At 43.7% G+C, this 12,058-nt stretch overlaps 2 protein-coding genes across 3 annotated transcripts; one reads left to right on the plus strand and one right to left on the minus strand.

The window, feature by feature from the left end:
• Positions 1-28: 28 nt before the first annotated feature.
• On the plus strand, positions 29-825 carry LOC135331266 (uncharacterized N-acetyltransferase YjgM-like). Its single transcript, XM_064526364.1, has 2 exons — positions 29-378; positions 575-825. The coding sequence occupies exons 1-2, from the start codon at positions 52-54 to the stop codon at positions 740-742; spliced, it is 495 nt and encodes a 164-aa protein (XP_064382434.1). The 5' UTR covers positions 29-51; the 3' UTR covers positions 743-825.
• A 33-nt stretch (positions 826-858) lies between these two features.
• On the minus strand, positions 859-12,029 carry LOC135331233 (death-inducer obliterator 1-like). 2 transcript variants are annotated; one of them, XM_064526321.1, is made up of 14 exons: positions 11,767-12,029; positions 11,151-11,489; positions 10,314-10,710; positions 9,418-9,579; positions 8,367-8,592; positions 7,780-8,086; positions 7,462-7,594; positions 5,642-5,921; positions 5,311-5,424; positions 4,805-5,103; positions 4,239-4,389; positions 3,884-3,973; positions 2,897-3,092; positions 859-2,438 (listed from the first exon to the last, which is right to left on the minus strand). In XM_064526321.1, the coding sequence occupies exons 1-14, from the start codon at positions 11,837-11,839 to the stop codon at positions 1,030-1,032; spliced, it is 4,176 nt and encodes a 1,391-aa protein (XP_064382391.1). In that variant the 5' UTR covers positions 11,840-12,029; the 3' UTR covers positions 859-1,029. The 2 variants fall into 2 exon arrangements, with proteins under 2 accessions (XP_064382391.1, XP_064382390.1); XM_064526320.1 differs by having other exon boundaries at positions 5,299-5,424.
• Positions 12,030-12,058: the final 29 nt, after the last annotated feature.

Raw genomic sequence — 12,058 nt, forward strand, 5'->3', positions numbered from 1 at the left:
TTTATATTAATTTTCATGACGACCAGTACCTTTATTACTTTCATCAGAGCCATGGAGGTCTTCAAGAATGGAAACTATTCAGTAAGAAAGTGGACGGCAAGCGATAGAGATGAAGCTGCGCAAGTGATCAAGCAATGTCTAGAGCCTTATGGCCTCCAATTTGAGCCCCAGGGAGCAGACCTAGACGCCATTGACGTGGAGGAACACTATCTAAAGAACGAGAGAGGAGAATTCTGGGTGGTCATTGATGTTAGTAACCAGAGGCTGGTCGGAACTGGTGCCTATTATGAAGTGAGCGAGCCTGGTGCTGTGGAGATAAGAAAAATGTACTTACTGCCAGAGGCAAGGGGGAAGAAACTGGGACGATATATTCTAGAGGTACGTACAGTGATCGGTGATCAAGGACTGTATCAACTTCCCTCTATTTATATGTGTCGTACTTTTATAGCCGTAATTATAGTCGCAGTACCTTACTTGACCTTTCCTTGAAAAATGCATGCGTGACTAGAGTCTAATCTCTACCGTACATGTACTATTTTGAATTTAATGATGTCCACAATCCCTCCCCATGCAGAAACTAGAGGAGAGAATAAGAGAGAGAGGCTACAGAAGGATCTACATAGAGACTGCCAGTGTACTGTTCGAAGCTTGCCAACTATACCAGACTGCTGGGTACCTGTCGGTAGAAGGTGTGGAGACATTGCGTTGTGATCAGAAACTCTATAAAGATGTAACTGCTTAGCTCTGTTCTGTTAGAAATATTTTTTTTTACTGTTTTAAATTTATGAGCGAATATTGTATCAATGAATGTTCAGACACACTCGACATGTTCAATCAACCTAAATTTTATGCCATCAATAATTTTTTTCATAATTATGATCAATTGATTGTCGTTTAATGAAATACGTACATGTAATAATCAGTAAACTACGCATGCCAAAAATAATTATTATCGTGGAAAATGGAATAGTCGTTGCAAAGAGATGGCAAAGTATAATGTTCCAATACTAATAATATAGTTTCCAACAATCATGTGTGATAGCCTCTGTATCTATCTCCGTGTTCTGAGCGATGGTCTTTATCCCATGTTCCCCTCCTCTCCCCACGTCCCCTGTAGCCGCCCCTATAACCACGCCCACTATTGTTGTTGAATCTCTCATCTCTGTTCCAGCCATCATCTTGTGGTTGTTGGTGCTCGTGTTGATATTGTTGCTGCTGTCCCCAATTTGTGCGCGGGTCTCTCCAAGAATGCTGCTCTGCTTGTGGAGGATGATAGGAGGATGGGTCATTATGCTGTGGAGGAGGATATGAAGGATCGTTATTAGGTGGTGGGGGGTACGAAGGATCGTTACTAGGCGGTGGGGGGTACGAAGGATCGTTACTAGGCGGTGGGGGGAGGTCATTCATTGGGCCGTGATTAGGAGGAGGCGGTTGGTTAGGTGTTGGTTGCTGGTAGGGAGTATCTTGAGGGTGGTACTGCTGCTGCTGCTGCTGGGGAGGAGGAGGTGGTTCAGGACGAAATGGAGGCCGTTGGTGACGTTGGTCCCACTCGGTACGAAACTGTGACTCTTGTGGTTGATAGAGATGTGTCGGTTGGTCCTGAGGTGTTACCTGCTGGAGTGATTGTCGATGTGGTGGGGGCTCACTGGGTCCGCTGGCAGGAACACTAGGCACAGGGGGTGATGAGTTACTAGGCCCGTCTGAACTAAAAACAGCTCTTAGTTTCCCAGTTCCTGCAGCAGCCAGGGTTGATTGATCTATAGGCCCATCGGAGATTTTCTCTAAAGTCGACACAGCAGAGGCTAGCTCCTTCAGTTTAGAGCTGGATAGATTGGCAAGGAGAGTTTGAATGTTAGCAGTAGGTGGGAGGTTGAGGGCACTCTTCAGTGATGCAGCCACAGCTGTAGTGTTAATGTCAATCAGTTTATTAGTGGTATCTTCAGAGGAAGTAGCTACAGGTTTAGGGGAATTAACTACAGGTATAGCTTTGACGGGTGAGGGTACTGCAACGGTTGACTTGGAGCTGGCTGGTTGATGTTCGCCGTAAAATGACATTTGCACAGTTTTAGGTTTTTCTTTCTTAACTTCGACAGCAGGTTTTGAACTCAGAGCATCATCAAACGAAGAGTCTTCATACATTTTTGAGGGAGAATACGGAGTACTGTCATCATCTTCATTTTTTACAGGCTCTCTTTTCATCTCTGCTCGGTGCTTTGAACTAATTGGAGGGGGGGTTCGGTCACCAAATCCTATCTCAACTTTGTTTTTCTTTCGTTGCAGACCTTCTGTATCGTTTGATGAGGAGCGGTGTCTCTTGAAGGTAACCTCGGCCTTGATGCGAGTGATAGGAGAGGAGTGGTTGGAGTGTAGAGACATCCTCCTGCTCTTGCTGTGGACAATCACACCCAGCATCATGTCACTTCTGCCCACAGGGAGACCTGTAGAGGAGGGGGAGGAGGAGGGATTCTGAAATTGACACAATATTACATACTGCATATCCTAGAATGTTAAGCTCATGGCTATATGCATCTATGTCATGAACACTTTTTGTACTGTTACTCAGGATTATGCGCACGTACAGAAGTCCTTAAAACTGATAATACCCTCAGTGACTTATAGCCCACGCCCTTTGTCAGAAAATGGGGACAATTTGGGCCCGAAATAAATCACTGATCTAACCACATCATATAGTGTAGCACTACCAAACAGCTACTAAATACATGGGAAATCGGACGTTTGCAACACAAGTAATAGACAATCAAAGATAGCTCCGAAAAGAGGCCTGATATGTAGAAAAAACCACCTGTTCTACTGTACACATAGATCTACAAGTAAAATGCATGCTTATAATCATGCGTACAGTACATGTAAAACTACTTTTTCCGACCCCACCCACCTGGTCCAGTGATTGGCAGCAGCTGCTCGGGTACGTCCCAATGTCCGGGGAGGGGCACAAGGTACATGTCCTTGATAGCATCAGGACCACTGGAGATGATAACTCCAGAGCGATGCTTTCTCAGGAGGTAGTTGAACATGGAGACGTAAGCATCTTGTTCCTCCTCTGGCCAACCAAAGTGAATCACACAGATTTCCTGACGTGTGTGTGTGTGTGTGTGTGTGTGTGTGTGTGTGTGTGTGTGTGTGTGTGTGTGTGTGTACAGGTGGTTTCAGAAAGTAACTGTTTACATAATGATGCTTAAGTAGCTTGCATTTGTAACAGGTACAAATATAGAGCCTAGGCCTCCCTAAGAATAAGGTCAATGCACACCTCTACAGCAAGTACAACAGCCATGTAAATATATGGCCAGATGGATGCCACATTACACATTGTTCTCTGTGTGTATATAATATTCAACTATCACGATGGTATATTTCAAGGGTATAAAATGTTAAACACTGCTATTCCGCATTAAATCCATGAAAACCTTTCTAACGGTCTTTCCGCGAAAGTTTATATCGTCGAAATATACCCGCTATACAGTAGTTACAGCACATGGTGGTTACACTGTAGCTATACAGTAGTTACAGCACATGGTTGTTACACTGTAGCTATACAGTAGTTACAGCACATGGTGGTTACACTGTAGCTATACAGTAGTTACAGCACATGATTGTTACACTGTAGCTATACAGTAGTTACAGCACATGATTGTTACACTGTGGCTATACAGTAGTTACAGCACATGATTGTTACACTGTAGCTATACAGTAGTTACAGCACATGATTGTTACACTGTGGCTATACAGTAGTTACAGCACATGGTGGTTACACTGTAGCTATACAGTAGTTACAGCACATGATTGTTACACTGTAGCTATACAGTAGTTACAGCACATGGTGGTTACACTGTACACATCACTTCATTGTTAGTGGATCACGCACCTTGCTGCCACTGCTCCGTATCTTGTCCAGGTAGTCCCACACCTGTGCATACGCTATCCTGCCCATCACATGCATGGCCTTGGGTAGGTGCTGCAATGGGAGGAGAGATCACATGACATCACATGATCTAACAGATCTTCATATGAAAGTGAAGTTTATAATACACCATGCCTTTTCATTGAGAAAACGAAATGCCACCACTGATCTAAATACATAGGCCTTCCAAAGAAATATGAACAATGCAAGTTATGGCACTCAAAGTTAGGTATCAAAACAGGAATCAACAAGACTCAACGTCCCATGTTATGCTGCTATAACCACGCAATCACTGATCTAAGCACATCATTGACACTACCTCTGCAATATAATCTGTGTGGCCAGACACGGGATAGGCAGTGGAGGAGAACTGAGACAGCCCCACCATACTGACAGGTCCCCTCCACAGAACCTTGTGTGGGTCATACTGGGGGACAGGGGACAGAGGCTTCACCACAGAGTCAGGGGATCTGGAGGAAGAAGTACATGTAGTAACAACATCCATTATTGTGTGTTGTTGTGTAAACATGTAAACCGTATAGCGGGGAATTTTCGTGGGGTAAAAATATTTTAACTTGACAGCGGTGATTTTCGTGAGTAAAAGGGTTAAGCTTAATTATGTGTATTTGTAAATGCATCAGTACATGTAGAAATTTACTCCACGAAAACATTGAGGTTTACCGGAACACATGCAATGCAATGATAATTACCCGCTATACGGTATATAAGTAATAAAATTCCACAACAACATTTGCAATGTAGGATAAAAAGCTACAAAAGTGGTGCCAATCCTAATAAGCCTACTGGCTTTATGTACATGTAAAGCATGTGTACAAACCACACATGGAGGAAGAGTAAACAGTGTCCAAACAACAAGTCACTAACGTGTGCTCTGTGGTGTGGGCGTCCTCGTGCATGCGTGAGTCTGGTGAGGGTGGGGGAGATGTGGAGAGAGTGGGCGGCTTCATCTTCCCCGTACAGATATCACAGTGATGATCGTACAAGTGCTGACCATGCTCTGAGGTGGTGCTCTGCAGTAGAGCCAAGATGCCACCTCCGCTAGTCCCTTTATTGTCTGGGCTCTTGGCATCAGATGATTGCTTTTTAGACTTGGAATGGGGTTTTGAGTCAAGCTTGGTTGACTCCACACGGGCTGGTTTGGGGGAGTCAGTAATGGAGGAACTCTGAGGGAAGACAAAAGAGAAATTTGAAAACTGTGAGAACTGGTGCAATATGCACAGTCAAGAAGACTTCTACATGTACATTATATACATACATAATTATTATACAGTAAGGTCAGACTAAACAGTAAAGATATTGATGCAGTACACACAGAGAAGCATACATGTATGTACAGCTGCTGCATGATACACACACACCTCCATAATAACCTTGTCTCCTATCTCAGAGGAGTCTATCTCTATTTCTCCCTTGTGAGTGACCTTTCTGATAACCTCTCCGAGAGCTCCAGCCTCCTCTTCACGTTGCTTGATCATCTCCAGGTCCTGGAACATGAACATAGTGGGGATTGAACTATCACAGAACACCTGGATTATTACAACTGTTCAAGGCAATGTACAGTTGTATCTTACTGTGTTACCAATACAGCCATACACAAGCATTTACCTGGGCACAGCTTACAGTGTTACCAATACAGATACATTACCAATACATTTACATGATACCAATACATTTACCTAACCCAATAGAGCTAATGCCTACCTTCTTGAGGGTGCTCTCCCTCCAAGCTGCTAGCTCTTTGGATGCCAGCTTCTCACTGCTCATCCTCACCAGCTCACGTGAGCCTATCTCCTTAGTCAGCACTTTCCTGAATAGACCCTGGTTTTTGGAGTCCTTGAGATTGAAGATGAGGCTACGATACTTATTCTTGTATTTGGGGTTGATGTCTTGGTTGAGGTTGAATAGCTTCTCCTCTATGTCGTGAGCAATGGCCTCCACTGCAGACTGTGTGACTGAGGACATGTCAGCAGCGTCCCCGTGCCTAGGGTGTGTGTGTGTGTGTGTGTGTGGTGTGGAGTGTAGGTGTGTGTGTTGTGTGTGGTGTGGGTGGTGTATGCAGCGTATGGCGCCCTCCAGCACGGAGAGAAACTCAATGGTGTGTGTGTGCGGGGGGGGGGCTAAAAGAGAGACAAGTTGCATTAGACTAACTACTGAGTGAATCCTCCCTCTACTTGAACCACTAAATACCCCCTCTAGAGAGAATCTGACAAGTGAGGATGACTATCAGGATTGTTGGGTCACTGTGTTTGGGTTTCCCCCGGCAACCTCTTCCTATATCCTAAATTAGTTCTTAGTACGGGACCATCCTCACAAACATGTGGTGTGTGGGTGGTTTAGGTTTATGTGTTAGTAATTACAAATTAAAATTCATTGGTTATTAATTAGAACAGAGAAAGGAATGTTGCTGACTAAAATTTTGGTAAGCAGTATAAATGGAGTATGTGTCCAAATTTACAAATATGGAGCAATGTTGGCTACTCTGGGCCACATATAACAGGCAGCTACTTGTGCGCTTTACAATGATTCTCTGTTTTGCTAAGGCAGCTACTTGTGGCTTCCTGGCGGCAGCAACACTATAAAACCATACACAGTATGCTAGCCATTCATTTGATGATAAAGACAAGTTTTGTTCAAGACAGAATAATGTATCCAGTCTCATTACTAGAAGCAGCTGTAAGCCTGCTGCTCCTGCTAATAGCTATCAAGTGCTGTAAGCTAGTGCTTGCAATAGTGGCTAAAGCTCAGAATGCTGTACTGCAAGCTGTACATGCAGAAGATCAGAGGCCACTACCACTCGATGCTGGAGCGGATGCTCTTGAGCAACCTGTGCAAGAGACTGGGGCACCTATTGGTCATGGACTGTTTGAGGCTACTAATTATCCAGGAGCTCAGTGTGTGCAGCCTCTACAGGACACACAACCAGCTTTCCAGTTGCAAGACGCTATGCAACAATCAGTTGGTGGACTTGGTATTGCTCAGGAGTCTCTATATCAGAGGAATCTACCTGCAGCAATGGTGGCAGCCGGTCTGCATATTGAGGTGAGCAGCTGTAGCTAGGCTGTGTGATGAACTTTAGAAGTGTGCTTTTGAAGGCTCCTTTGCAAGAATTTCCCAACTATTTTGTCGATTAAGTTTTTGTCTGATGTTCCATGCAGGTTCCTGTTGCGAGGGTGAATTATCGATGAACTTTAAAAGCTTACAAAGTAACTGTGACTCTGCTGCTGTGTGTGTGTGTGTATCGTTTTATTCATGTCCCTATGCGTATGGGTTTACTGCACTTTTGTACTTATAAAAACTGCACATTAAGACTAACAGCTAATATGGAGAGACTGAGTGCATGAATAGAGTATAAGACTCCCACTCACACAGAATGCAGGTGTATATTACAACCAGTACGTATGCATTGGAAATAAGTAGGAGCTTCATTACCATTCACATTGTGGAAATAAGCGCAAATACATACATGTACTATAATCATGTGCTACAAATAAAGCTGAGAGAGACACAGTGTTTGTCCTCACCTCTTCCACAGTATCTGATAGAGAGCTTTCTTGGCATTGGCACGTACTGAGTCAGGGTCCATGAGAGTGGGGTACTTGATCTCCTCTGTCTTTGCCTCAGCTTTCACTTTCACTCTAGTGGACTTCAGCTTGGCTATGGGACGAAGTAACACTTGATTCTGGTGAAAGCCATTATAAAGTGCATTTTTTTTTAGTTAGCTTTAGAACAAACAACAAAGGAAAGGTGAACAGATATTATGTTATTGCGTGGGTGGAATCTGCCACTTTAGGAGGAAGAAGAGTCATTTGACAAACAAATACAGATTATTGTCCACTGACATTTCTTCCCCTTGTCAGGAATGAGGACTTGGTAGGATGGGTGAGATTGCAGCCAGGGCACCAACTCTCTCTCACTGGGGGCACACATTCCCATCAGTATCTTATTAGTGGCCTTCTCCACTACACCGACACCACCAGAGCCCTTCACAAACTCAGAAGCATTTGTTGATACTTTAATACCGCGACTAGCCAGCCTCCTGAGGGAGCTGCTCACATGTTTCTCAATGCACTCTGAGCTACAGTAGATGGATGGTGGCAAGGACTTGTTGGGGCAGCTAGAGATGACACAGTCGTAGTAAAGCAGATCCTGCAAAATGAAGTGTACAGTATGTGTATTTAATTATACATTAGGAGGACAGCTAGTAAAGCATGTAAAGGCCATTAACAGACAGCCTACAATGGTTATAGGTAGTTGTCACAATGATATAAGGCACTTAACAGCCTAGCCTAACAATGGTCATTCTCCCAAACTACACACTGTGTACACAAAGTTTGAAATACACAATCATACTGTTAGGGCCTACCAACTGAGTTGTAAACATTATTCCCATTTAGTGCTAGCTTGTACCAGTGCAGTAACTACTCACATTTGCATTAGGTTTAACGTCCTCTTGTTCCGAAGTGCTGCTCACGTCCCCCCCACGGGGGGCATTGTCCGGGAGGAACAACTGAGACATCCCGTACCCATCCGTGGGAGTAGAGCCAGAGAGAGTGCGCCGACGCTTAGCATGTGGTTCAGTGAGGCCTTGGGCAGCCAGTTTCTTCTTGATGACCTTATCTCTGGCCACCTCCCTCTGCAGCTGTCTGGCAGACCTGGGGTAATCACATACACATGATGTACAGTGTTTTAGCAATGCTTTCTGCACATGTATACAATACAGCTTTGGTTTATGCACAGTGCAGATACTAATGACTAAGTTTTGGTCTAACACTAATGCTAGACTCGCAAGCCACTTGGTTTTCTCTGAACTAGCACATAATTATACAAATTTAGCATATAAAATTGTACCCGCCTGCAAGAATTCAAAGAACTTAGCAAAGCTGACACTTAATAGCTTACTTAGCATGGTTTCAGTGATTGCACACATCAGGTATCTTTTACATAACAACTCACTCGCCATGGTAACTAAAATGATGACAATAAAAAATGTATTTCGCTGATGATTGAAACTATGATGTATAACAGAGAAGAGAAAGTAGGCAGTTAAAATGGATAAGCTATGTATTCCGTTGAGCTATGTATTCCGTATACACTGTACCTCTCAAGTCGAATTAAGAGGTAGGAAAATAAAATCCTAGTACTGCATCCGTCCCGGTCCAATCAGAGAAAAAGGAGTGGCTTGCGAGTCTAATAAGCACCATATACATACTGTATACAGTTGTATAAACCAATACCAGCACAAGCTTCTACCCAATAAACACCCTCAACTTGTTTGCTGTAATTCTGTAATTCACCGCTTTGTTTATAAATTATTATACAAAACAGTGAACTGGCCATAAAGAGGTGGTTTGCTAACACAGGTCCAAGCACATGCTATGGATGGAGACCCTGGGGCCCATTATCCAGGTATTATTATAATAGAAGGTGACCTGCTTATCAGGGTGACCACACTACACACTGATTATATAGCCCCCCACCTGCTAGCAGCTGCCTCCTCCTTGGTCATGTGCTGCCTCTGCAAGCAGACAGGACACACATACTCTCTTCCCTCTCTCTCCATTTTCTTGCCCTGTCCCACGGTGATCCCCACGCAGTTGCCATGGAACCAGTCCTCACACACGTCACAGCAAATCATGAACCTACGTGTGTGTGTGTGGGTGTGGATGGGTGGGTGAAATTTATACTGTGTTCTTGAAAAGCCTGTACTGACCCCACACTGCACAGTGGCATAGGAAGCACGGGTGCTCAGGGTGCTGGAGCACCCCCTTATCTCAAGCTACCTTACCTACTTGCTCCATGAAGTTCAGAACAGCTAGCTAGCTTGATATAGCAGCTAGTAGTCGAGGCTAGTAGCTAATAGTTACTGAGCTAGCTATACTAGCATAGTTATGTGCACAGTACAAAGGTCAGCTAGATGAACCACATCGTAGATACTCTTATATTCATACCCACTTAACAGATTTAAAGTATATATAGCAGAACAATTTATCCAGGTAAACTCACGTAGAATTAATTATTTTGGCAAATTTTGATACTGATAATTTTATACCAAATTTGCTCAGAATTATTTTATCTCCGGGAATGTAGAATGCCAAAATTTTCAGTGGCCTCTGGCTACCTCAGCACCCCCTTACAAAAACATATTCCTACTCCTCTGCTGCAGAACTGTTTGATATACAGTATAGGCAAATAGTCTGGTACAAGTGCATATGTATCTCCACCCACCCGTACCTGCCTACTGACAACACTTGCTATTTGACCCTCTGCATAATATGCACGCACCTCTACACCTCTCAAACACTATGCCAATTACTGAATCAACCTCTCAAACAACTATGCTGGGTTTTAATTAAATCACACCGCAACACCTCACCTGTCATCATGAGGCTGTCGACAGATACAGTACAGCTTGTTAGGGTCCTCTCCCTCACTGTCATCATCAGACCCAGAGTCCTCACTGCTACTCACAGTCGGGCTGCTATCTTTCTTCTTCTCAACCACCACATCCTCCATCTTACCCTCCTCCCCTGTTGGCTCTAGTATCGGTGACTCTTCTTTCACCGGTGGTGGGGGTGGTGTCTCAGGAGGAGGAGGAGGCTGCTTGGAGGGTTCAACATGCTCTGGCTCTGAGCAACTCTCTGTGTCACCCACTCTAGCTCTCAGACGAGCACTTTTGCGAACTAAAGCCTCCGCTTCTTTACTGGGCGGAGTTTCAGCACTCTCTTCAGTTGCGGCTGCTGGCTCCTTTGTACTCTCAGTGTGATCTGAGACTGGAGAGATTATATGCATGGTGTAATTTTGTTATTCTGTGTACATGTTTGCAAAACAGTAGGACAGGTGACATTTCTCCGTATACAAATTGCAGGGACCTAGCGTTAAATGAAGCATCTTTGAACGACCATAACTTTAATTTCGTTGGTCCAATAACGTTAATTTTATGATTTTCTGAAAGCTTACAACGAGCTCGTTAAGATGGGACCTTAAAATCAAAAGTCTATTTCTGGCCTGTTTTCGACAATTTACCATGGGCTATAACCCACGGTATTTTCCCAAAAATAGGAAATTGTGGCCCGTTCCAAATTTGAGATTTGAGCATACCATCTGAACAGGCTCCTTCTTAGTTTTCAGAAAATCATAAAATTGTTAAAATTGGACCATCGGAACTCTATTTAAAGAACCGACTCTAGTACGTACATAAGCAGTGACCTACCAGGTTCAATATCTTTCTTATTATCATTTTGTTTCTCAACAGTCTCCATTTTTTCATCTTGTGGTTCAATTTCACGCTCCTTTTGTACTTCTTCTTTTTGGGGGCTGGCCTTTGTTGCCTCCCTGCTATCTGAGGGACGAAATCCCGCTAGAAACAACTCAGAGTCTGCGTTACTGAGAAGAGAATTTCCATTTCCCCCTGGCAGAGTAATATCTTCAAAGCCCTTGGGGACGGGTAAGTCAGAAGATAGACCAAATGGGAAATCAACGACTTCTTCGTCGTCACTTGTTCCGAATATGTCAGCCATTTCTTGAGAGCTGCTCGGATGTGAGGAATTATCTGTGTGCATGTGTTGGTAATTATAACCACACCCATTTATAATAATTAGATTAATTTTACATAATTAATTAGTTTTTAGTTTCTTCGCACATGCACATACTAAGTTCATTTGACATACATACATACAAGCAGTCAAACACACACGTAACAAATACACACACGGTAAGCAACAGAAGTGTGAGAAGAAAAAATTGCACCAACAGACATGTTAATTTGCAATGCATAATATGTGTGTGTGTGTGTGTAGCCACAGAGACTGCTGTTGTGTAGTCCACACCTTCTGGCAGTACAGGTAGACTCCACTCGTTAGCCAGAGAGGCACCGTCCAGCAAGCTGCCGTCTGACTCCATTCCAATTGATGCACGCTTTCTAAACGCCTCCCAGTTTTTACTGCGTCTGAGTACGAGTAGAAGTGATCCAAGAGAAGTACTTAGTTTCTTGTAACTCACGCAATGGGCTAAAGCATGCTATCTTTGTCTAGCTACTTAGTGCCTAAAATCACCATACAGTACCAGACAAAAACTAATTTAAAGGTCAAAGGATAGACACACCTCTATCATGCTGAGTTG

Source organism: Halichondria panicea, chromosome 2 (genome assembly GCF_963675165.1).
Source record: "Halichondria panicea chromosome 2, odHalPani1.1, whole genome shotgun sequence".
In the NCBI taxonomy this organism is placed as follows: Eukaryota; Metazoa; Porifera; class Demospongiae; order Suberitida; family Halichondriidae; genus Halichondria; species Halichondria panicea.